General features: G+C 47.0%; 2 protein-coding genes across 9 annotated transcripts in view; one reads left to right on the forward strand and one right to left on the reverse strand.

Annotated features, from left to right (window-relative positions):
- ZRANB1 (zinc finger RANBP2-type containing 1) overlaps positions 1–5,862 on the forward strand; it is a 48,103-nt gene extending 42,241 nt beyond the window's left edge. For 4 of the 5 annotated variants that reach the window (XM_075026592.1, XM_075026591.1, XM_075026593.1 and 1 more), the window contains exons 10-11: positions 364–593; positions 1,473–5,862. In XM_075026592.1, coding sequence (XP_074882693.1) covers positions 364–593; positions 1,473–1,691 — 449 coding nt within the window. In that variant the 3' untranslated portion in view covers positions 1,692–5,862. The remainder of the gene's footprint in view (positions 1–363; positions 594–1,472) is intronic. The other variant, XR_012650189.1, reaches the window with a different exon arrangement.
- Positions 5,863–6,612: 750 nt separating this feature from the next.
- CTBP2 (C-terminal binding protein 2) overlaps positions 6,613–26,446 on the reverse strand; it is a 142,800-nt gene continuing 122,966 nt past the window's right edge. For all 4 annotated transcript variants that reach the window (XM_075026586.1, XM_075026587.1, XM_075026590.1 and 1 more), the window contains 8 exons: positions 18,633–18,787; positions 17,179–17,323; positions 14,147–14,353; positions 12,251–12,465; positions 11,654–11,784; positions 10,689–10,816; positions 9,825–9,942; positions 6,613–8,152 (listed from right to left, as the gene is read on the reverse strand). In XM_075026586.1, coding sequence (XP_074882687.1) covers positions 7,972–8,152; positions 9,825–9,942; positions 10,689–10,816; positions 11,654–11,784; positions 12,251–12,465; positions 14,147–14,353; positions 17,179–17,323; positions 18,633–18,787 — 1,280 coding nt within the window. In that variant the 3' untranslated portion in view covers positions 6,613–7,971. The remainder of the gene's footprint in view (positions 8,153–9,824; positions 9,943–10,688; positions 10,817–11,653; positions 11,785–12,250; positions 12,466–14,146; positions 14,354–17,178; positions 17,324–18,632; positions 18,788–26,446) is intronic.

A 26,446-nucleotide genomic window follows, 5' to 3' on the forward strand; every position in this document is an offset into this window, starting at 1 on the left:
TTTTAAGAAGAGTTACTGAACGTAAAAGACTACTTTTCTAACTTTGTTTTTTGTTCATCACTATACTATAGACCATAGATTTTAAGGGAATGGTAATGTGGTATTGGTTGTAATTGTAATGGCTTTCATGTCTAAACTTGTACAGCTGCGGAGATACTTGACTGATCTCGTCTTACCCTAATAATAATTAGCTGTACTGAAAAGTGTGACCTATATTAGTGTAGACCAAACCAAGTACATGTTAAATGCTTGTTAATGTGCTGCCGTTACTCTGTTTAGCCAAAAGCAAAAGGTTTGTATCAAAATTCTTTTTTGTTGAACACTACAGTTCTGAGTCTTACCCTTTGTTTTAATTTGTCGTAGGTGTGTATTTGCCTTTGTTATGGGAACAGAGTTTTTGTTGGAAAAGTCCTATTGCTCTGGGCTACACAAGGGGCCATTTCTCTGCTCTGGTTGCCATGGAGAACGATGGTTATGGCAATCGAGGTGCTGGTGCTAACTTGAACACTGATGATGATGTTACTGTTACTTTTCTACCGTTGGTGGATAGCGAGAGGAAATTATTGCACATTCACTTCCTTTCTGCTCAAGAGGTAAGAAATAGCTGTGTAGCTGGTAGCCCTTGTCACAGCTGCTTATTTAAGCTGTGGCCTCAGCAATCTCTGTAGCCCCATGTTTTTGCAGTTCAAAGAATTATAGGGAATATGCTGTTCTGTTTAACTAATACTGCTCCCTTCCCTATCATTTGAGGTGATTCTGAAAGGTATTTTCCCACAAATTTGATGCTTATTTATAGCTCTGTAAATTGAATGTAACTTCACTGTGCACGCGAATACAAACGTACTTTGAAAACGACCCAGAAATAAGGATTCTGACACTAGTGGGAGACTGAAATGCTTTTTATATTGGCCAGTAGTTACAGCATGGTCTACCTCTTTTTTTCTAATGAAGCTCAACTTGTTTCTTCTTTAATAACTGTGATAAAGACGGGGAACAATTTCAGTAAAGTGTGTACATGTGGGAAGGGAGGGTTGGAAAACCTGAAGTAATTGCAACAAAGTGAGCATTCTGTAGATAAAGCCCATGCTTTTTCTCCTTTAAGTCTAGAGAGGGATATTTTTTCAGCAAGTCGCAACATTTGTTATGTCTTACAAGAAGAAGCATTTCATGTCAAGAACTGCTAGACTCCTAAAAACTGCTTTGTAAAGCCAGAAGGCTCTTTATCCTCCTTATATATGGTGCCTACCATAAATAATTAGTTGCCCACAAATAACTGAAATATTGGAAGGCTATTTTGGTAATGCACCTCTGAAAAACTTAGAAGGGAAGAATAGCTGAAGAATATTGCCAGAGCCTTCAAAATCTGGCTGAAAATGCAGTGTGCAGCAGTTTGGCTTTCGGAGACTCCCAGCTGCGGTGAAGTAGTATGCTAACTCTGCCTTGTTCTGAAGCTGTTTTCTTTTCCCCCAAAGATAGGTAATGAGGAGCAGCAAGAAAAGCTGCTTCGGGAATGGCTGGACTGCTGTGTGACAGAAGGAGGGGTTCTCGTTGCCATGCAGAAAAGCTCTCGTAGGCGCAATCATCCGCTGGTCACCCAGATGGTAGAGAAATGGCTCGATCGCTACAGACAGATCCGCCCTTGTACATCCCTTTCCGATGGTGAGGAAGATGAGGATGATGATGATGAATGATGGTGAAGAAATAGAGAAGAAAATTACCAGCGCAGAGTGTCTGACCCGGAGTTAGCGTTCTGCTTTAGCAGTTCGTTGTGGAACGACCCAATTCTAGGGGAAACATGCTGTAAAGGATTTTTCTAACCAGCATGGAGAGAGGCTAGAAGCTCATCTGCTGTGTGAAGAGAGCAAAATGGGCTGGACTACCGTTTGTATAAAAACAAAGAAAAAGAAACAAAAAACAGCTAATTTTATTATCAAGACAGAAAAAAAACATTTTTCTTTCTGATTGTAAATCTGTCTATAAATGTACCGCATGTGGTTGTGTAAGAGGTTGTGTAATAGGAAAAGTATACCAGCATCTTAATTATTGCAAAGAAATTTTTCAAATAAGGGCACTTACGAAAGCACATGTTAGATGGATATCTCTTCCCTCCGAGATTCTTTTACAGTAGAACTTGGTATTCTGCATCACCTTTTAGATACTCTGATACATTTCCGTGAAAGGCCCTTTTATGTGAAATCTCACTAGTGCCCAGGTCAGATTGAGGTTTTTTTTGTTTGCACAAAATATCCACAGCAAGTCATAAGCAAAAATACATTCATTATTTCACTAATATTTTAGTTACTGCTGTGCCCATATAATAAAATCTAAACTCTACGGAACAAACTGGAAGAGAAGCTAAATTTTTCATGGAGTGAAATGATTTGTTTCCTGAAAAAGTGTTTTGGGTTTTTTGTTTGGTTGGTTTTTTTTAATTTTTTTCTTCTAATAGTTAATAGATTCATTTCAGTATACATAAGAATATTTATTCAGAGAAGTGACCTAAAATATAGGGATTTTATTCCAGTGAGCATATACTAAACAAAATTGTGTGACATTTGAGAACTTGGACACGATTGAGAAATTCATATTGTCAGAACTCCGTCTTGCTGTGATACAAACCGTGTATCATTTTATCATTTATTCTTTCATCAACTTAAACATTGCTGCAAATGAAAAAACACCTTTTTAAAGGGTTACTCCTCGGTCATTAAATCTAGTGAGAATACACTTGGCAGTTCTAATTAAAAAGAAGAATCTATGCTAAAGTTGTTTTTAAAAGCACTGTGTTATATATTTCTCAGTATGTAAACCTGGGAATTTCTTGCATGTTGATTGATGTGGCCATACTTAAACTTATGTAAGTTCCTAAGATTGTAAGTTCAGAGTATATTCTCCAGTAGAAATTTTATTATATTTGATAACTTTAGCCATGTAACCTGTAATGGATAAAGTTTATCTAAAAATCTCACTTAAACACTAAAGGTTAATGCCAGTTTTTACCTATACAGTGCAATTCAGGTTGTCTGGAAAAGCACTTTTGATCGTGTGGTGGTTGAATAAGGAATTTTGCAGTAGATGAAATTTGTTTTAATTAGAAGTTGGAAAGAAGCCCCATAGCACATATTTTTATGTAGTTCAGAGCTATGGAAACCCTGAGGAACTTGCTGCTTTTTCTTCCAAATGCTGCTTAGATGGTGTTGAAATGTGCACAACTCCTACATAAACATGGTGACGACACCAAAAGTATAGAAATAATGAAGTACTGTATTAACTTAGCAATTTTCCCATCACAGATTCCATTGAGGTTTATTATGAAATGTCTTCACCTTTTTTGGCCATTAGATCTCCTCTGATTGGTGCATGCGCAAATTTTCAGGTAAAAGAATGCATGCTTATCTGCAATGTACGTATGATTTACCTGAACTAAATGGGCAAACCGCAGATACTAAAGAGGTTCTTCACAAGCATATGGTCCCGTTTCAAGTTTGCTTTCTAAGTCAGTATTTTTTTTTTTTGGTCCTTTTTCTTACCTTGCAGTGAAATCCTTTCATACCTCATCTAGCTGAGGGTGTAAAGCTTTTCTGTCAGGGGAACTGAATGCAGAGGAAGCTGGGATGAGAATTTCCATCATCTGAGGTGGCCTGCACTGTGTGCTTGGTGGCATCGTTTTATCTGTCGTGGTGTAGCCAGTACACTTCTGGAGGTCCTTCTCGTTCAGGACTGAGTATGCCAGGTTTAGAAGTTCTCGTTCAGTGGCCAGATTGCTGTAAATTCAGATCCTAGCTTACCCAGGATTAGCTTCCCTGTGCAGAGCGCCATTCGAATGGACAGAAAGGATAAGCTTCTCCCTTCAGTAGGCTACTTGAAGGGGTGTGCAAAATGCTGCGCAGAATTTTAACATCTCCCCCCCCGCCCCCCTTTGCTTTCTGCAGTACTGTTCTGTTGAAGGAAGTAAAGCTTCCTTGTAACATGGGGAGAATAACCAATGTGAAAGTCTACCTTGAGCCAAATTCGATGAGCAGCACGCCTTTCCTCATCTCCCGTTGCTGTCCGTGGGCAGCCCGTGTTGTGGCCTGACGACCCCCGTCCCCAGCCAGCACTTCACCATAGCAAGTGGAAGTTCACCATGCAGTCAGTTCAGCTGTTTTTCAAAAGCATGCACCGTGCTCTCCGATATTTATCTAGTTCTGGTATGAGAGGGCAGTCCTGGTACTCCAGAGCTCTTGGCTTTCCTGATCATTATTGTTTTGTTCCGATGTGCTGTAAAATGGTTTGTTCAGGTTAACACGCTTCACAGGTCATTTCGGAACTGGTGAAGTATCTTTTTCAGAATCAAAGTAATCCAAACCTCATGTACCTGTAGATTAAAGAGATGCAAACCCCTGCTTTGTGCTAGCACAGTGGTCAGTGTATGTTAATGGGTACTCTCCTTGAATTACATACTTGAAAGTTTACAAATACTGAGATTAATTTGCAAATGCTACCTTGCAGCTTGTCAGCAAGTTCTGCTCTTTTAGCCAAGTATATATATATAAAATTGGGTTTCTCAGTGTTATTTTCCTCATATTATTGCTCGCAGCAGCACATGCTTTCCTAGCACAGAACTTGGCTTTTCATTGCTACCTCCTTTACATCTGGTTGTTTTTTCTGGTTTTATTTATGAATTCCTCAGTGAAAATCCCTGTATTTCTTTTGTTTTTAATATATTAAAATTTAGTAATTCTGGATTCTTCCAAAGTTCTGCTGCATGGCTTATGGCAAATATTACTAGACTGTGTTTACTCCATTAACAAAATCGGTTTGCGTGCGTTTAGAGACCCTTATTTAATTGCCGCTTTTCCTTTTTCCCCCTTTTGTTCAGTAACTTCCCTTAACCCCTTTTTTTTTTTAGGGTTTTATTTAGTGTCTGTCACCTTCAAGCTGCTTGTTTTAAGCTGCTCTGATATCCGTCATCAATGGAGAGACTCCCTGCCTGCCATCCTTGAGCATGACAACAGCAGTACGGCTGTCAGCAAAGTAACGGCACAAATCCTCAGCAGCAACTGTTTATCTCCTGTTTCTTTGCCCAATAATTTTCCATTTGAGAGTTGCAGCGTGCCGCTTCCTGGTACTTTGGCGTATCTTAATTGCGATGATACTCTTCCCTTTCCGCTTCCATGGGTCTTCTCTTTGCGCGTTTCGCTGGTGATTGCACTGCAGGCGCTTGAAACCCAACCGCGGAGGGGAACTCCCGAAACTGCAGTCCGTTACCAAAACATGTCCTTTAGTTTGCAACCCTCGGGATCTCTTAATTTCTACTCTCGTTGAGCTTGTAGCACTTCAGTAGAAGCTGTCTGCCTACGTTTGCATCCGTCCTTGGGTCTTGGTTGAGAGGGAGGTTGGGTGTTGGATGAACACTACAGCATTTGCTGTTCCCCGTGGGGTCTGAGCTCAGCCTCTTGCTGTCCTGGTGCAGAGTCCACTGCTGGCGGCGGATGCCCGAGGAACCACCGGCGCACGAGATCCTGCGAGACAGGGAAGTACTTGCACCCATCTGGGATGCAACTGCTTATTTAAAAACAAATCACAGTACCAGAGCTAGTTTATTTTTAAAACAACTCTAAACCTTAACAGCAATTAAATGTGTTCCTCTTGGTTTTTACCGTCGTTTCAGTGTTTCCCAAATACCTTCTCTGTAACTAAACTGTTTTATCATCCTGGTTTCTTGTGGTGTTCACGGATAATCACTGGCGTGCTATGTTGATCACTGACAAAGAGTGGTCACTCATCTACAAGAGGTGACCTCTTTTTTAACATGTTTGAAGCTGGTAACTAGTTTTCAGTTTAATTTAAAGCAAACAAAATACAGAGTTTTGTAACCTAGACGCTTTTTTTGGTTTCACGTTTTTTCAAGTCCCTTTCCAGACCAAGCTCTTTGCCCCATCTAAGGCCGCATGTGCTGGCACTTCGACACAATGTGAAAGACGGGGTGGAAATGGAAGAACAGGCCTCTTGTCTAGTGAGGCTTGAGGCTGCTGGCACCTCTTGCCCATGTTTTCAGCTTTATTCCCTAGCACTTTGTTAATGCTTCATTTCTCGAGTATGTACAAAAACTGTTGAGGTGTAGCTGCTTTTTTTGTAGCTTAACAGAAACTGTAGTGATCTTTTTCCACCTAAACTCCATAGGATGTCCCATTTGATTTTAAATATTCAAATTACAGCTTATGGACAGCACCACCTCAAAGTCTGGGTAGGAAACTAAATTCAGCAAGCGTTTCCCCAGCAGTGCAACTTAAAAACTGACCTGCACTTGGCAAGCTTGCACCGAGTTTCTACTGTGTTTCTCAAAGCCGGTTGCAGGAAGCCAAGGACCGATCCTCAGCCGGTGCCAATCCTGGCGCTCTCAGTGTCACCGTCCTGCGGACTGTGATGGGACCAGGTCCCAGCTGCTGCTCAAGTGCTGGAAGTCAGACTCGAGGAAAACTTACCTGCTCTCTGCTGGGAAATCTTACTCTGTTTCCAAGGAGGGCACAGTGTGATCAGAGTTACATTTCTGTACCTTACGGTGCACTCTCAGTGTCTTCAACTCGAAGCATTAGTCAGATTGCAGCGAGAGCTCTTACCTTTCAGAAATTATAGAAATTTTATCACTTTTTATTGAAAACTGCACTGAACGCTAAATGTCCACCTTTACAATAAACAAATACAATAACGGTAACACACTAAAACAAAACATACTTCTGATAGCCATTGTTTTTTTTTTTTTCTGTTTGGGACAGCTTAAGCTTTTTTTTTTTTTTTTTTGTCACAGAAACAGGAATGTACCCATACAAAGGCTCAAAATAGGCCATCTTTTTAAAAACAAAAAGGCGATGATTCACAAAAGACTATGAATATAACATGTAACTAGCTGATACAAATCTAATAGGATTTGTTAAAATCAGTCACATCTAATAACACATTTTGAAGTGTTCTTGTATAAAATATCACGTGAAGAAAAGAAGACTTTTATCAATGTCTAAAAAAGTGGGTTTTGTTCATAGACAGTCTGACAAGTTACCATAAAAAGTGTTTCCTGAGACATAAGGAAATGCAACATTATTCTTGAACCCTTTCCAGCTCAAGACTTTTTCCACTTGATAAAATAGCTGCAGATTTAAAACTGAGAAAATATATTTGAGTACAAATAGTGTGTGAAACTTAATACTTTCTTCTTTTTTTCTTTTTTTTTCTTTTTTTTTCTTTTTTTTTTTCTTGCATCATTGCAGGGCGTAGGTGAATGCACAGCTACTTTATTCAGTGTATTGGGCAGAGAAGAGACTGGCAGTTTGTTTTTTCATTAGCCTGGGAGGGCAGCGGCCGCTGCCAGGAGCCCTTTCTGCCCTCCCCATCCCACGGATCCTGGCTGGAATGGCTAGAACTTAAACCTGGCAGGAGAACTTCTGTTACACGTCACTGGCCCTGTGAGACTGCAAAAAGTATTATTTTTTTTTTTTTTTCTTCCAAGTCTAAGCCAGTACTGATGCCTCCCATTAGAAGAGGTAACCAGATACAAGAGTAAGGAAAGGGCTGAAGCCACATAATGGTTTCCTCTAACATTTCTATGTTAACTCTGTAAAGATGGCTTAATGCAATGGTTTGAAAACAGGTGCAGAAGCCCTGTCCTTCCCAAGGAATTGAGGGGAAAAAAAAATCTATTTTTTATTCATGTGATTGATGCACAGATGAAGGAAACTTAACACACAATAACAGAAGTTGATCATTAATGTATCACATCCTAGTTTTCAGCGCTTCAGTAAGCAGGTGACTTCTTCAGGGCTTCTCCCCAGTCTTGACTGCTATCACTTTGTCGTTAACACTGGAACATCAATGATGCGTCTGTCCAAAATCAACATTACAAATTTCGTATCAAATTCTTTTTTTAGTTCATGTATAACTTCTTTTCCAATGTCTCTTGGTCCTAAGTTTATTGAATGATTTTTAAATTATCTGCTATTGCTCGTTGGGATGTTCCCTGTTGTCCCCGTGTTTTGTGGGCTGGTTAGGAGATGGAGCTTGGGAAGGATGTGCCACTGTGGGAAGATTGTGAGTAACAGGGATGCCTCCGGGAATGATGCCCTCCATAGCTGCCGGTATTCCTCCCGGTGCGACACTGACCATCCCAGGGGGATACCTGGGAGAGGGGACAGAGAGAGGCAGGTTTGTCACGTCAGAGCTCGCCACAGACAGCGCCAATCACCCAACCACCGTCGCAGAGGCTATGGAGAAAATGAGCAGCAGAGAGATTCCGCTTCTCTAGTAGAGCCGAGTTCGGTCTTTCTTTTAAACTACAAGGGACAGCTCAATGTTAAACCAATGCTGCTGTGTCTTGGGTAAGCATCCTCCACTATGCTACAGGGACTGTGTCTTGTTCTGTACCTTCTAACAGGTCGTTGAACCATAAGGAAGCCTTTCTCTTTTGAAAAATTGGGTAAGGAATCATCTTGAATGCTCTCCGAAATGCCAGATGCTAGCACGCTGACTTAATCATCCTGGTGTGTGAATACCTGTGAACACCTACACCCGGTTTGTAAGTTTTCCTTCCATGAAAAGTGAGCTGCATCCTCTTTGTGTAACCAGAGAGCACAGCTGAAAAATGGGGTGGGATCTAGTCCGCCTTCCTTTCTAAGAGCGGGGCGAGTTACATGTATTCCAAGAAACGGCACTGAGTTTGAGAAAGGAGAAGAAATGCGAATTTCTTGAGCTGTCCGCAGGGAAGATGTGACCTGGGGGCAACGAGGCCAAAACCCTCTGGAGGTCTGTTAGATGCGTGGGGACCGAGGGCTCCAACCACAAGCGCCTCCCTGCTGCTTCCTTAGGGAAAGATGGAGGTGGAAGCCGGGAGGGGATGGGAGGATTTACCTGCCCACAAAGGTGCTGAGCTGACCCCAGCCACGAGCTTACAGGGGCACCGGGGCCGCGGCTCCCGAGGAGCTTAGCCAGGATGAAGCACCCTGCAGAGGCAGAGGTTAAGCTGGGAAGCCAAGGTTTGTCTTCAGGGTAATGGCATTGCCCACGTGCTTCGGAGCAGGACCAAGGGGGGGACGCTTTCACCAGGGCTGGATGTTTCAGCGTACAGGTTCTGCTGGTCAGAGCGAGCAATCGCTGCCTGTGACCCGCAGGCAGTTGCGAGCGTGCGGGGCCATGGCACACGCGTTGCTCGGTGCTTTGCCCTCTCAAGGGCTCCGCTGCCGAATGCGCTCCTGCCTCTCTCTGCCCTGTAACGCGACCTGATGTGCCCCGCAGGTGCTTTTTGTAGCTCAGAGTATTTTTGGTAACGGTGATATGCTGAAGGCTGCCCGTGCTCCAGCTGAGTCCTCATGCCTAATGTCTCCTATTGGCGTGCTTTGAGCTGTCCAAAGTGGAACAATAAGCAACCCTAATCTCTAGGATTTAGGTGGAAATTAGGCCACCTGACTAAGGACCTATATTTGGAGTTTTTACCTGGGCTCATTAACCCACAAGCCGGGCCAGGCTCACAGCAGTCAGTGCATGGACAGAAATGCAGAGCAAATCTGCAATCGCTTCTTCCGTTTAGAAGTTATGTCCTGCTTGTTCATGGGTCTGGGGGGGTCCTGCCACTTACAGAGATGCTGTACAAGTGAGTGCTGGCCCACCAGAATGAAGGCTTTATAAACGGGAGGTTTTATAAACCCGAGGTTAAATCAAGCCCCAAGGAGGGGAAATTCACAGTCACCAGGTGAGCCAGTGCAGAAGTTGTTACTTGGGCTTTCCTGCTCACTTTATAGCTGGACTCCCAAAACTCTGCAGGGAACCCGCTGCGCTGGTCCTGTTCTCTGGCTTACCTGTACGTGGCACCATTGAGCTCTGGATGAATTGCTTGCTGATCTATTACTGACCACGGAGCTGTTGTGACAAAGAATTCCTTATTCACGCAGTTTCTTAGGCTTTCTGGGATGCGCCCTGGAGTTGGTAATAAAGGTAAGTATGTGTCAGGCAGGTCCTAGCTTTATCACCCTCTAATAAGCTACAATTTTTTCATTTCACTTTGTTAATATAAAGGATGGGGAAAAAAATCACCAAGAAATACCATATCCCTTGTTTCAGAAGGACGTTTTGGCTGTCCTGAGGTGGAGGCCAGTTTCCTACCCTCAGTCCGAACTCTCTGCCTTCGGGAAAGCTGTTCCCTTGAGCCCACTGCTTTCAAAGCAGGGGCTTAGCCATGCATGAAGCTATGCCTTCCATGTTAATAAGGAGGGCAATTTTTAGGACAAGAGAACCACCCATTTGCTGGAGTATCGTGACCACCACCTTGGAGCGAGCTCAGTTACAGCAAGAGTTGGACACAGGTGCCTTCACTGCTTTGGGATTTGGTTTTGGCATGCAGTCGGCTGTGGTCAGCACCATCTTTTGAGTTAGCACCATTAAAAGGGGCAGCAATTATTGCTTCGCTGTCCTTTTCTTCCCAGTCACAGACACTAATCTTTGCCATGCTGCAGAAGTGCCCCACTGATTTAAAAAACCACCCAAACCCACAAAAAGCCCTCACCCAACTACAAACGTGCCCAAATGACAGAAAAGTAAAGTTTGCTTTCTCAGCTCTTTTCCTCCTGAGACATGGGCAGGGTGAAGCCCCGTCTCTGCCCCTCCTGGTTCACATTCCAGCCGCACACATGAGCTAACCCCAGCTTCTCTGCGGGGCTGGGTACCTGTGATCGCACGCCGTATTTCAGTAGCAGCAGCTTCTCTCATCTCTAGTGACGCCTGCTCGCTGTACCAAGCGGTGTGGGGAGTACAAATTAAATTAGGAGCATCTTTCAACGGGCCTTGAGCAAAACTGGGAGGAGGGAGGAAAAAAAAGAAAGATTAATCAATGTTTAGGAAGAATAAAATATGTTATGCATGGCAAAAGGCTTGTGGCCTGCCCTCTGCGTACGCAAGCCTCAGTCCCCAGTACCTTACCTGCGGCATCTGGGCTGGAAGGAGCCCAAAAGCATCCTGCCAGCCCAAAATGGCCACGGAAATTCTGGGGAGAAAGCACGGCTCCAGTGTAGGGCACAAACTGAAAATGCACCAAAAGAAGAGCCAACAGGGCTGAAAAAACAGCCTACTGGGTGGTTGTTCGTAATGTTCCTGTGGGAATAAACGCCTGGGGGTGTCTCTGCAGCAGTGTGGGGATGCAGGGACAGGCTGCAGGTCACCGAGCCCAGGGTGGGAAGGAGTGGACATGGGAGCTCCCCCTCTGTAGGAGCACACTTTAATTTTTAAATTGCTTCTGAAAACACAAGCAAGCCACTCGTGCTACCTCCATCCCGCATCTGTGGTAAGAGGAGCTGTGCTCTCGCTTATAACCAACCCCTTCCCAGCTAGCAGCAGCCTGCGGGCAAAAATACCCAACACTCACACAATACATTTGTTCTTATGCTCTAGCGAGTGCTTTGTTTTTGTTTTTGTTTTTTTTTTTTTTTAAAACACAGGCCGATTGCTTGTTCTAAGCTCCCACAGTACCTTTGAACACCTGTAACCCCGGTGCCAGCCCACACCAGACGGATGCTGCAAAGGTGCCGCAACCTCTTCCCAAACCAGCAGGTCTGTCCCCCAGCGCTGGCGTTGTGCGACAAGGCGCGTGGCTGTTGCGTACAGATGGCAACCCCAGAAAAACCCAGAGCTTTACCTAAACGGTTCAGACTCGTGCACGTCAAGCGCAGCCCCTCGTATCCGTCCTTCCTTCAGGGCTTGAGTTAAGGCCTTCTCGTCCACCAGCCCCCCGCGCGCCGTGTTCACCAGGAACGCTCCCTGCCTCATCTGGCGGTGGCCGGGAAAAGAGAGAGATGAGAGTGAGTTCTGTGCGGTGACCCGGTCCTACCCGCACCCTGACGCAGCAGCGGGTGCCCTGGGGTGCCTCCTCCCGGGACTGCGTCCCGCTTTTTGTGCCGAGTGCTCCCACCCCAGAGCAATCCCCATCCTGGCACACGTGCGTTTTCTGTGGAAAGCCTAGCTCTGGCTGGTACCAGCACACAAAACCTTGTCCTGCCATTGCCTCCGCACCACGGGCACAGGGCTTGCTTACCTGGTAGCACCAGGTAAACACCGTGGGGAGACAGACGGGCTGTTGGGTGTAATCGGCTATTTTGGAGGTAGCCCGTAGGCACCGAGGCACTGGCTCGCTGTGGCTGTGACCGCAGAGGGACCCACGGCCAGCACCGACACTCGGGGTTTGCCCACTGAAGAGCAAAGCGCTCTCCTCGGTTGTGTGTGCGAGACAAATTACCTGCTTAATCGTGAAGTCGTTGATAAGGTGGTGGTTATGTTCGTTAAGGTTACAGTGCAACGAGACACAATCGCTCTGATAGAGCAGGTCCTGGAGCGTGTAGACCCGCTGGACGCCCAGGGATCTCTCTATCCCGTCCTGCAGGTACGGGTCATAAAATATCACGTTGAAGCCGAACGCTTTGGCTCGGACCGCGACCGCCTGCGCGGTGCGACCTGTGTGCAAAGGAAAGAGAGGAGTTAATTTAACCGATGCCCACCTCCCCGGCTCCACGTGGCTGAGCTGCCCCATACCCTGACCCCCCCAGCCTAGTCCGGGGACTGCCGTGGGGGTCCCCTGTGACCTCCTGGGCTTCCAGGGAAGCTGGCTGGAAGGCAAATCCAGGCCACCTTGCACAGGGAGGGCTGTGCTTGGCTTTAGTGAGATGTTTGTGTTAAAATTTAAAAAAAAAACACAAAAAAACCAAAATGAAGAGTGAGGCCATTAGGCACCTGCCAGCTCACGGCCATTTGAATACGTGGCACCATCCATGCCCATGCAGGTCTAGCAGGGAAGGCACAACGTGCAGCTCGGCCCCACCGATGTGCAGCTCTGGACATTGCAGAGAAATAATCCTCTGCGGCGCTGCACCTACCAAGAAAAGCCGAAAAAGGAAAGAAAAAAGCGCCGCCTTCTTTAGGCAACTTGTATGTGATTGATAGGTTTTTCAGCCTCTCGCTGAACGGCTGGTTAATTGGGCATGATAAAGACAACTGTCGTGGCTTGGAAGCAAAGGGCTACTACAGCCACTGTGCTGGGCAAGGATGTCTGTGGTGGTGTTGGAGACCCCCCTGCCCGTCCCCACCACGAGGGCTGCGCAGGCTCCGTTTATCTGTTAATTTTTCCAGCTAGCGGCGGTGCGGCAGCCCAGCACGTGCCTGGTTAGTGGTGCAATGTCCCCCCCATGCATGTACACTCCTGATGCTGTCCTGGTGCTCCAGAGATGCCTGGCTGACCAGGGGACATCAGCCCTGGCTAACCCAGATCTCCTGCTCTAACCTCACCCACCTGCCTTGCCTCAGTTTCCCCATTTAAACATGCTCATGTGCCAGCTTTTTGCACTACTTACCCTAGGGCTTTGCAAGACAACAGCATAAAGCAAATAGGGAGAATGGCTACTGCACAGAAAGCAAGTGGAAATACCGCTGCAACATTTGTGGTCTGGCTCCCAGTCGGTGCTGCCTCAATGGCAGCCGCCCTCCAGCTGCTGGAGGGCACAGGCCCTGTAATGCAGCCAGAACTGGTCCCTAAACCGGGATCTCACCAAAATCTCCTCTGCTCAAGTTTCTGTCACTGTGTATGTGTCTGGCCATGAAGTGCTGGGTGAGTTTCTGCTGCCTGAACCATCTTACGCTGGCTGGACTTTGCTCCCGAAAGGGATGTCAAAGAAAGAGGGCTGTCAGCAGAAGTGCTGAAGCTACCGCGGATGATGAAGCTCTCTCTAGCTACGGGTGAACTGAAGACAAACTTTGTTTTACACAGCCCTGCCACCGCGCAGGGCAGAATGGCTCAGGAAGAGCCGGGTTCGTGTAGCTGTAGCTCAGGGATGGGGTTTTTCGGGAGAAGATGGCAGCTCTCCCAAGTGTGGTCCCTCTTGGGGTGCTGGCGGGTTTCACCAGTGCTCCTCCAAGGACTCAGCCAAGGCTCACAAAATACAGCTCTTTCCCCCCAAAAATCAGCGTAAGATGTTCTCCCTACTTAACACCGATCCACCGTCGTGGTTCTGATTTTTGACAATGCTCATTTTAGGTCCTTCCCGGGGCAGTGAAGTGATGCCGAGTCTTCCTCAGAGGCTGAACGCCGGGCCAGCGGTGCTGAACGCACCGTTCGCAGCCTGCCCGCCCTTCGCTAACGTACCGAAGCCGATGAGGCCGAGCGTTTCTCCCCTGATGCGAGCGGCACCGGAGGCCACCTCCCGGATCTGCTCCACGCTCTGCACCCGCGTGCCTTCCCGCAGCGCCTGGTAAAGCCACGTGTTTCGTCGGTAGAGGTTGAGGACGTGGCAGACGGTGGAGTCGGCCGTCTCCTCCACGGCGGCCGAGGGGATGTTGCAGACGGCGATCCCTGCAGAGGCGACACCACAAAGCACAACCGTGGCTCAGGAGGGCAGCCCCGGCCGCTCGCCCCACGGCAAAGCAGAAGGGGCTCCCGGCCCTTCGCCCTCACATCACCCATCATTTTTCTAAGCACTTAGAGTAATGTTTTCCAAGGATGTGCATGGTTTAGGTACAGCAGCCTGAAAAAAACCACCGTGACCGGTAATGCTGAGGGGTCCCCTATGCCCCAGCGTCTCTCTGGAGCAAGGACAAGTGCAGAGTTCAAGCGCGATAGCTGCGCAGGAGTAATTCCAGCAGCAAAGGTTTGGTTTGCAATAGAAAGACTTATTCTTGTTTAGTTTCATCGACCTTCAAAGCAACTTAAATCGCACTGGCAGAAGTCACTCCTTTTCCACAGTAAGACTGTTCAACCATGGAATTATTTAGGGACCAACGATTTGGTGCACTCGAGCAGGATGGTGCACCAAGTCAGCGTGGCAGGGCCAGCTTCCCCTTCCACTGACAAGCACCAAAACAGTCGACTCCTCAAAACACCCCACGGCAAGGCTCAGGGTGACTGCCACCACCATCAGCACAGCCTCCACCCACCGCCCACACTCCTGCAGGAGGAACCAATCGCTCCTGCCACAAAATTTGGAGGCTTTCCCAAAATTTGGGAAGTGCAGAGGGCACAGCCAAGCCGGAGCAGCTCTCCCGCCCCAGCATCGCCACCGCACACCCACCCGTCCTGGCGCGGGTCTCGATAACAGACCTTTTGTTCCTTTGCCACAAAAGGTTTATTTTGTGGCGTCCCCACTCGGAGCTGCAAGTATTAAGTTCACTGAAAATGCCTCACCGATCACTGCCCCGTCCAGGCTCAGCAACGTGCGTAAGGGTGTGCTTAATTTCACGTCTATTCAGCAGAGCAGTTAAGCACATGCTTGTATCCCACCAGATTCAATGCGATTTAAACACACATTTAAAGATGGATGTGTATTTAAGTGCTTTACTGGACTGGGGCCTTTGAGTAGAAACCATGAAAAAGTAGGAGATAAAGACAGAATAAGATAGTCAGAAAATCCCCTTCCACTGTAAGGGGCACTGATTCAAAATCAAAAATCTCTTTCCCATCCCCCTGCCAATATCCCTGCTCCCAGGAGCTGCCGATCTGTTTTTAAAACTGTTTTCCACCCTGTGGCTGTCTGAAAGACCCACAGAAATTGGGAGAAAAACTGACTGACCCTACAGGGTGAAAAAATCCACCACCAGCCAAACCCTGAAAACACTGTCCGCCTCCTCTCCCTTTCAGGTGACAGGGACACGATGTTCTGGTCCCCACGAGCTCTGTTATTTACTCTTGTGCCCCCAGGAGCAGGAGCTGCCAGCACCGGGAGGGTTAAATACCCACGGCGGATGGTTCAACACCAGCATCTTCTCCTGGGGGTATTTTCTGGTGGGTCGAAACTGGTCCCACCAGCCCAGCCAGCAAGGTGCAGGCGGCCGCTAGTGTGCAGCCAGGCACCGCGTTCAGACACTGGTCATTTATTGACTGCACAGTTTAAAAACTACCTTATGGAAAGCAATACCAATTAAACTTTACGCTACATTTGTGGGTAGTCATTACATTTTCTACTCGAAACCACATCATTTGGCCACCCAATTTGCCAAGTATAAAAAGAAGGATTATACTGCAGTATCCCATTACTTTATTCGTTATATTTTTCCTTTCTTGATGTTCAAAGCCTCAGAACATTGTTATAATGGATAATAACAATAAGAGTTAAAAACATGAAGAAACCATTACATTGAGAAGACACTGTTCTCCTCTCGAAAAAAAATAATTCACTATATTGAGAATTGCTTTTTTAGGAATGACTATTTGAAACTCTCTTATCGCAATTATCTTTGTAAAACAGCTCACGTGAAATGGCCGTTATTCTTCACTTCCCCAGAGATAACCTGTAATACAAGATATCCTAAACACTGCTGTAGGACTGCTTGATAGACTGAATCTTGGGATCAGATGATCAAAAGCATTTGTAACTCAGCTGCTAAAATAATGGATACAACTAAGCTCTCGCATGGGGGGGGGTGTGTGCACCCAAAGGTCTCTGTGACCACCCAAACCAGTACAGAAATTGGGTGGCCCCAGCACCATCTGACAGCCACGCAATGCAGGCTACATGCACCCCCCGAACCCAGCTGTGCAGAAAAATCCCATAGCCGGACATAGGGGCTCCTTTCTGACAATGTGAACCTCCGTATTTTGGCAGTCCATGTGACATGTACCCACAGTAAATGGCCTTTGATGAGATGGCAAAGGAAGCGGCAACAACCCAACACAAAATTCCTGCTCCACCATCCGACACGTCACCTTCCCAGCGGTGTGGGCATGACTCCAAGAACCAGATCAGATCAAAAGACTAATCTTGCTTAACAAAATACAATAAAACACACTTCCTTCAATTTTTCTGAAGCTAGGTCAACTGTCCTGTGCCAGAAATAGAACAGCCATACAAATATCTGTTGGTACAAGGGGACATCTGGAAATAGGGACAGTGCAGGAACAAGGGACTCAGATGGGGCAGTTTTAACACAGTATGAGCCTAAAAGCTGCCTTCTAAAACTGCACCATTTCATTTACTTCATGGTCAAGTTTTCTTGTAATATTCTCTACATGCAAAAAATGTAAACTGCACCTGTAATTTTAGGGGGTGAATCAACCCCATTTGGGAGGTCCTGCCTGCAACTCCACTTTGCCAGCACGATCCTGTGGGAAGCAGCAGGTACTTGTGCTGATTTTAAAGACTTGGGGGGATGTGGGAGGGAATGGGGTGCAGAGCTGAGACCTACCAAGCTCCCCTGCGGCTTTGATGTCAATGTTGTCGTAGCCACTGCCTATTCGAACAATGACCCGTAAGGCCTTGAACTTCTCTAGATCTTCTCGAGTCAGCGTGATGGTGTGGTACATCATCGCCCCAACAGCTTCATTTAATACCTGGAACAGAACAGAGATGTCAGGAGCCACCACGACACCTGGAGGGGACACCTGCAGCTCCTGAATCAGGAATATTACACAGTAAATTGTACATTTTTACTGCTGGCCTACTGTCTGACCCAGGCACGGTGCAAGCCAACACTTCCAGGTGTCACCAAAACCATCAGGGGTGTGACCCACCGACACTGAGGCTATTCCCTTTGGGAACAGATGGGATGGATATCTGAAAATTATGACGTTACATCTGGGGAGACAAGGCAGAGGAAAACTGAGCCAGTTGCTCACCCGGACCCTTTTCCAGGTGGCTATCTGCTAATCTTTCTGCTTCCAACCAGCAGTAATTCTACTGTTAAACAGGAATTCGGTTTTAGAGCAGTATCTGTTGGTTTTGAACACAACTGTGTGTCACTTACTTATAACTCCTTGACCTTCTTTTGTACACTGGAAGTACAAATATCTGTCATACTGTTCACATTAACCTTTCCTGTATCTTTTCAAGAGTACCTAAAAAGATTTATGTGAGGCTGTACAGTCACATAAGGCTGTACTCTGCCCCCTTCAATGGAGATTCAAACCTTCATTGCTGTGCACCATAAGCTACCTTGGTGCTCCAGAAACCCCAAACCGACTCAAATTCTCCAAGATTGGCTCACCTATCATCTACCAAAGTCTTATAAAAGATCTCTGTCCTCCTCCCCCACATTTAATATTTGAAGCACTGCAAAGATCAGCACTGATGCTATTTGTAGTTCTCTTTCCCAGATCCTGGAAGTGATTTCTGATCACTTCAAACCTCCTTTGAGTTACCTAAATGTGCACAAAGAATAATTTTAAAAGCAGGATTTACAACTAGTTGAGCTTCCAAGCAGAATACTGCACGGATCTGTCTGCACGCTGCCCAAACCTCGCCCGCTCACTGCTGGGGAGAAATGAGCTGGGAGAAACGAGCAGCCCATCAGCTGCAGCGCGGGATGGTGTTAGCAAAGCCAGAGCAACTGCGCCGCACGCTGGGGAGGCGCAGAGTTCTCTTACTGCTGCACCGAGCAAGCGAACTTCAAAAAAATGAGAAACGTTAATAATACTGATGTAAAAAAACCTGATGTGAAGAGATAAGGTGACTCTTTTTTTCCAGAAGAACATCTGGCTTCTAAACCAGCCTTGATGAATTTTAATCTGCAGCGACTTCTGTCGATGTTATCTGCTGACCGACGCAGCTTTGTACGCTTTTTGCTCAGAAGAACTGGAAGACGAAGGCCAGAGCACACCGTCCCCCAGCCCGGCCCGCCCGCGCCTCCGCAGTTCGCGTTACCTTCTCGTGAATCTCCTGAGTTGATTGTGCGTCACAGAATGCAACCGTCGCCAAGTCCTTCAAAATGGGCATCTCCACCGTACAGTCCCTCCCGTCCAGCAGTGCCACGAGGGGCCGGGGGTGCATGGGGCCGTTCATGATTTGAGGGCGAATACCTGCAAGCAGAAGAAGCGCGGCTTTTACACCGGCGGCAGCGGGAAGGTCCCCCCCGGCAGCACGGTTCCTGTGTCGGGTGAGGTGGTTTCAGCTTGTAAAACAAATTTTGGGGGATGATGGCAATGCAATGCGAAGTTTAGCCTAAGGTCTGGTTTTGTGTCTGGGAGTATGGCTGCGGTTTTGCCCCAGCTGGAGAGAAAACGCAGCGAGGCTTGGTCCCAGGACAGGGATGGACATCCCCGTTTCAGCCACCTGTGACTTTATGGCGGTGTATCTCTGCTGTGCCGATCCTCACCGACATGGGCCCCGTTTCAAGCAAACCCCGTAAGCCAGAGCTGCCGGCCTCTTCAACCGTTTTATTTAGCATCTTAGGAGTGAAACCCAAGCCAGCAGTAACTTTTCCCTGTCTGCAGGAAGGCCGGGATTTTGTTCCACAGACGTACACTGGCACTTGGTCTGTTTTTTTAAGGACTGATCATTTTGACCACCTCAGAGAGACAAGTCTGAACAGCCATCCACTAAAAAAAAGGATTACTGGAAAAGCAAAGAAAAAGCAGGACACCAAAGACCTCTTTAGCATACAGGCATATATTGTTACCGATTACCAAAAGGCTTCATGGTAGGCATGGCGAAGCTCAGCTTACTTTGCAAAACCAAACCCGGTCTATCCCTGCATCCCGCAGGATGCTCTGGGATGTGTGGCTGGAGCCGGCGTGAAGGACCAGCATGTACAGGATGAACCAGCTACAGACCCTGCTCCGCGGCGGCAGTGAGCACACTCGTGCCAGCGGAGGACACCGCTCTTCTCACGCTTACACACACCTCTCCGTGGGCTGCTCCCTTGAAAATATGTGTATTCAGGGGTCTGTTCAGCTGTGCTGCTTTTTTCTCATTTCACAACAACACATTCTCCAGGCGGAGGTGAGGAAAAGAACGATCACCACCAAGGGCCGCAGAAGCCTGATTTTTATATCCTATTTATTGCTCTGCTGGGGATTAACTAGTTCATTTTTGGACAAGTCACTTAGAAATTTCTACGCCTCCATTTACCACTCAGTGAGGCCATTTATTACATTAGGACTGTACAAAATATCTCAGCTATCTTTTTCGGCTGCCCAGGTGGTTTCTGGGAAAAGCGTAGGTGGGGGGAGCGGGTGCGCTGGGCACAAAGCGATGTTTTATTTCTGCTGCCACACCATGAGACGGCCAGACCTGGAGGGTTTGGGTTCAAACCTTCAAACCCCCGCACAAGCAGCCCCAGCAAAGTCCTTACCAAACCCCCTCCTTCTGCACAAGGACCTTCCAGGGCTACCAGCCAACGTCTGACTCGCTTTTAAGCACAGCGGTTGTGTGATCCTTTCATTGAGGGGCTAACAGACACACTAAATGCCTTCACTGCTTCTGGATCGGAGCGTTTTCCCCTGCCACGCTACATCACGGGTATCACGACTTCTTACTCACAGTGAAACTGCTGATGTCGGTGAGATGGACAAGCATGGGGCTTGGCTGAGGGAACTCCACGGAGTTGTTTTTTGGGTATTTTGGGGGGGTCAAACATCTCACATGGGGTATTACAGAACAAATGCTACTGTCTGTGGCACTGTTTGAGTAAGTCAGACTAAACGCGAGAGCGGGAGGCTCTTTCGCTGGCCCTCACGTGCAGGGCTGGGTACCGCTCCAGCCCTCTGGACTGCGGTCAACGCCAGGAATCGTGACACTGCAGCCCCACGTGGCAGAAAACAACAGTGAGGGAAAGAAACTAATGAGAAGAGCAACGCGCTTGATTTCTTTTTTTTCTTCTTTTTTTGTTAAGGGAAAATTAAATGTGCCTTTTTGTCCAGATTGCTGTCGGGTAAAGTATTAGCAAGATCTCCACCAGCTGATGTGCATGTGACAGACGCGGGCGCTACGGGCCAAAGCGATGGCTCCCAGACTGCGCCAGCACCAACAGCATCGCCCTGGGGAGGGATCTACACTGCTGCGTATGAAACGCGGGATAGCACGCAGTTCCATTTATTTTACATGGGAAAAAATAACCCCATGGAAAAAGGCAGGTTTAACGGAGCGGGTTTAATGGCTCTCCGTTCCTATTTTGTTGCATCTGCTTTAAGAAATGAAGAACCAACCAACCCAGCAGACCTGACCGAAGATTTTCAGCATTACACATGAACGTTTTTGGACTAGGTCCTTCTCTCTGTCTTTCCTACCGAGATCTCCATTAGCATGGACTGGAAGTAATACATTATGTTTGCATGCATTTCATCCAGACGGAAGTGCAACTGTGTCAGTAGGCAGGGTAGAGCGCCGAGACGATTTGGATAACTGAAAGAAGCTTGCCATAAGCAGATAAACAAGAATAAAAACATGTACAAATCTCAGAGCGCTTACACAATCCTTATGTGAAGCACTATACCACAGCTAGATTATTTTCTCAGGTTAACAAGCGAGTGAATTGTAACACTGACTTAAACGCTTACTAATGTGTATGATCTCCAAGGCTTAGAGCATCACCTATCAGCCTCACACCGCAACTGTAACTAAAAGGAATCCGATGCAGGGACAAGGTGGCCGTGGTGGCCACCATCCCTGTCCCCAAGCCGCAGAACCATATGCCTCTGGGCTAGCTGAGCTCGGTGCCTACTGGGGACCAGGACCATCCTCAGGCGGAGCAGCAGGCACACGGAGGCTGGCGGTGGCTTTCTGCGAGCCTGGCACATGGAAGATGAAACCACGGGTTATCTGAAACTTCGACATTTAATCTGAGCCCCAAAATAACGGTTTTATTATGCTGCCATTACATAAGCTTCTTTGAAAGTCAAACGAAACACAGCATTTTTTTTTTTTTTTTTTTGGAAACAGCATCTGTGTCTTTGCTCTGGATTAGGGATGTAATTGTGCATGATGACACAGGCTTCTTAGGCATGTCACCCTCGCCCGCACACAAAAGTGCAGTCGCCGAGGATGAATGCCGGCTGGAAACCGCGAGGTAGTCAGAGGAATGTCTCTCATTTCTCCTACTTCAATGAGGGAATTTACTTCAGCTTGACAAGGAAAGTTTTGAAGCAAATCGATATGAGATGAAGTGCATAATGTATGGAAATTATGTTTTAATAAAAACCATTGGCAGGTTTGCAACTTCAACCGCAGTATATTTTCCTCATCTGCCTCTCTTGTTGCCTCTCCACCACCCTACATCTATTCTTCACCGTCCTGCTTCCTACCTCCTGCAAAAACACGTTCAAACCGAAACATTTGGGCTGACAAAACCAAGCCAAACTCAGTCCGCTTTTCTCTTTACCTAAGCTCATACAGCATGTTTGTTCTGCGTGCGACTGCTTCATTAAGAACAAGGTATGCCACGGATCAGAAAGTAATTAAAACAGCCAGACACTCCCCCACTACATTCTGATAAAAACATCGCAGCCATTAACCCTTTCGCTCTGCCACGCGTTGCAAACCCACCGGGCTCGCTCCACCGAGGGGTACGATGGGGTGTAAACCAAACCCATCGCTGCCTCCCCAGCGGGCAGCAGAGCGGGCAGAAGGCAGCGGACCAGCTCTCCTCGGCGCTGGGGTGGGATCAGCTCTCCCTCCCAAGAGCCTCACCAATTTGGTGGCTCCCCCCGCCATCTGAAGCTCATTTTGCCGATAAACCCCCAGCCGTTCTTGCAAAGTTGTGGCGAGTATTGTTCGGTATGTAATTTTTTTTTTTTAAGGTGTTTTCAGCTGCCTGCGGACCCTTGCCAGCATTGCAGGGAGAGCTTGCTAAGGAAGAGGGAGAGGAGGAAGGGTTTATGGAAAAAAAAAAAAAAAAAGGAAAAAAAAGAAAGGCTTTGCAGTCACACTGAGAACTCAAACTCCACCCCGGCTCACAGGCAGCGCCGCTTGTTGCACGCAGCCCCGTGTATAAAGTGCTTTTGTTTCATTTTTAATACACAAAGCCTGCTTGTCCTCTCCTGCCGCTCCTCCCCTTTGCCACCCACTTGTATCCGATCCCAATGGCACCCCTGCCAAGAGAATTAGGGAGTGCTCCCTGCTAAATGGCAGCCTTTGTGTGACCGCAAGACGGCTGGTACTATCTCACAGAAACAAAAGCAGAAGCCATTTGCCTAATTCTTATTAATCTCAGTTGCCTACGCCACGCAGCATTAAAAAAAAAAAAAAGGCTTTAAACATGTTCACTTGCAGTATATAAAAGTGCATCAAGAAGCAATCCTGACACTCGCCTGAATTACCCGTTCACAACAAAGTAGCTACAGTTTTACAGTCAACTACACACTTTATTAAACAAACAGAAAAGAAACAGGAAATTTCCCCTTGCCTGGAAAATGTTGCCTCCACATTCTTCTTCTTATTAAAAACCACACATGGCAGTGGAGGAGGAGGGAGGGAAGAGAAGGGGGGGGAACCCACACACGATAAAATACTACCACTTTTCAGTGCGTTGCCTCTCCTTTCGTCTACGAGGGGGTATCTTCAAACAAGCAATCCCGCGGCCCACAGCTGCAACATCTCAAGACAAATGTCTCTTTGAACACGGAGGGAACAGAAAAGGCTTTTGTCCTGAGCCACAGAAGAATAGTCTGAAATTGCGAGAAGAGTTACAGTCACCTCTGCGCGGCTCCCAACTCTTCAGAGCACTCCCTCCAGACTTTGCCGAAGCTTTTAACTAATCGTAGTTCTTTCCCAGCCCTTGAATAAAATCATGTGAGTGCCAGCCAAAAAATCTTATGCTATGCACACTAAAGGGTTTGTATATGTCACAGTTGCTTTTTCCCCCTTCCACTCCCCTCCTCCTATTGACTTGCACATACGGCGGTTTTTTTCCGAGTTGTCTCAAATGGATTTAATCTGTGCCACGCTGCGTTTTATGTTTGTTTGGGTTTTTTTGTGTGTGGGTTTTTTTTTTTTTTAAACTTAAAAATGAAACATGCCTTTCCATGCGGAGTATATTGAACGAGGCTCCAGAAACAGGCTGATAGCCTTTAGCAGCAGCGGCGGCATCACAAAAACAAACACAAAGCACTGGGGGAAAGCAAGGCTGCACTGATCTCATCTAGCACCCAGAAACGAAGGGCCAAATTCTTTCTTCATGTGTAAACCGACTGGTTTTCAGCATCAGAAATGACACTCGCTTGTTGGAAGGATTTGTCTCTTCCTGGAGGTGCCCATCTCCTGGTCCTGCCTGGTTTGTCCCAAATAGATAAAAGCAGCCCCGTATCATCATCATCCCAATCCCACACTCCTGCAGAGCACCGGGAAGTGCCGCTGCGGGACATGGCGAAGGAGGGCAGGTCATACCTGTGCAATGCCCCGTCTCCAGAGCATGTGGCAGCTCACAGCTTGGAGCAGTTGTTTTTTAATCTTTCCAGTCACCATCATCATTGCCAGCAGCAGCAACAGCTCGAGAGAATCCTCATCCAAGAAAGAAGAAAAAAAAATCTGCATCTCACTCCCGTTTAATACTGTTAGCCCTGCAGTTGTCATTCCCTGGCTACAGAGTGGTGCAAGTTAGTTAACAGAGGGATCTAGGTGGCTTTGGTGCAAACTACCTTGGATCCGTCAAACTGATTTTTGGCCACGGAAGCCAAAACTGAACCAGAGCACTGCCGCTGCACTGGCGGTACTGGCTACAATGCTTTACCTGGGAGAAATGCGCTACATGGGGAATTTGTCAGCAACAAGGTTAGCCTGTGCAGACCTGTGTTTCTCCATCACCGTTTTATCACCATCCTGCTGGTTCAAACAGCATCATCCCTCCCCTCCGCAGACTGGGGGGGTCTGAACCACTCAGAGCTGGTCCAAGGGAAACACCCGGGAGAAACGGGCAGCAATTCATCGGCACACGCAGCCCTCTAACAGACAAGGGTCCTGCTGACCCTGGCAGATGCTTCTGGATGCCCAGGAGAGCCCTGGAATCGGAGGACAGGGTCAGGAATAAGGAGAAAAAGGTTTATTATCCTAAGCCCATACTGACTTGTAACATAAATACCAAAAGACCTGTCAGCCTCCCTGAAATCCAATATCTGAGTACAAGACAAGGGGATTTAGGCACAATCTTTCTCATGAACTTACATTGCCATTGCTTGAGTATTTCAAATTTTCCACAGATTTACTGTCCCAGCCATCACCCCGGCATTACAAGCTGCAAAGCCAGGGTCCCGCAGTGCCTTTCCGAGGTGCCTCAGGGGTCCCCACACCCTGGTGGCCCTGGACCACCCTCTCCATGGGCTGTAAACCAGTGCGGATCCTGCTTCAGGGCTGCACGGAGGGGAAACCTCCGGGAAGGCACCTCTGTGGGTCACAGACAGCACGTGGGGCGGTGGTTGCAAACTTCAGCGGTATCACTTGCAAGCAGAAAGGACTAAGTGAGTTGCGAAAGTGCCATCGAACAAGTGCTGAAGGAAGGTTTCTGTGAGGGAGGGGATGTTTTTGGAAAGCACTGCAGATGCTGCAGGATTGAGAGGACCACCCTCCTTTACCACAGCATACTCACAAGTGATGCTCTTCCTTTCATTTAACTTTTCCTGTTAATAAATGCTTCTCATAATAAATGCATATGAAAAAATGAAATAAAGAGAGTATTTATCTCACAGTCAGGGGAAAACAGATATTTACTGTTATTTCTAACTGTAAATACTCTGGAGGCACTTGGTACTGTAGAGACAGAAGCCACACAAATACAGAACTAGTTTAGAAAGTGACATCAAATCTCTTTTTTTATAAATAATCATGGTGTGGTTTTTTTTTTAAAGCAAAGCAAAGCATCTTTGAGACTGCCAGGATCCTACTGGGAAAAGACTGGGAATTTTTTTTGTTCAGAACTGATGTCCACAATGCAGCTGGAGCTGATGGGCTCCACGCTTGCAGCCAGGGTTGCCGCGGGGAAGGGGGACGACGGCAAAGCGGAGGCAACTTCCAGCCTGCTGGGAAAACCCACAGGTCCATGGCAGTCCCCTCCAGCGCGGGAAATCACGCTGCAGAGAAACTCCCGAGCTCCAGAAACATGAGCAAAGAGGCAGCAAGGCCCATCCTCCCCTGTGAGAGGCAGGGTCCTTGCCGGAAAGGAAAAAACTCGTACCTGCCGTTGGGAAGAGCCTGGGCAAACTCCTGACCTCTCTGGCACATTTCCTCCCATCAGCACCTAAGACCTGGCTTCTTGCCAGTTCCCTTTTTAGATAACTTCTCAGGGCTTCCTTTAAGAATGTATTTTAAAAATTCATGGGAAATTCCCATATAAAACAATATCCTCATTAGCTGATACAAACACTGTGATTACAGTCCCCAGCTGAACTACAGAAGCAGACAGCAACCACAAAGAAATATTCAATAAAAATACAAGGAGTATATATATATGGTATTTTCTTGCTCTTATTTTAATTCCTGTAGAAACACACTAGAAACAGATACACCTCTTCACCTCCTGTTGCATACCTCTATTAAAGCACCGAGATACGTGTAATCCACTGTCGGGGATGCAGTCTTGGGGCAGGAAAGACAAGTACAAGCTTTGCAAGGAGCACTACTCTTCCATTAAATAATCTCTGGACTGAACTAAATCTCATCCAGGAGCACTCTAGATACAGCCACAAGTATATAAACTAGTGTAACACAGTAAGAAAGTGATAGAATAGTAATACGTAGCCTCTGCTATATAC

The sequence above is a fragment of the Buteo buteo genome, chromosome 4, assembly GCF_964188355.1.
Source record: "Buteo buteo chromosome 4, bButBut1.hap1.1, whole genome shotgun sequence".
Lineage (NCBI taxonomy): Eukaryota > Metazoa > Chordata > Aves > Accipitriformes > Accipitridae > Buteo > Buteo buteo.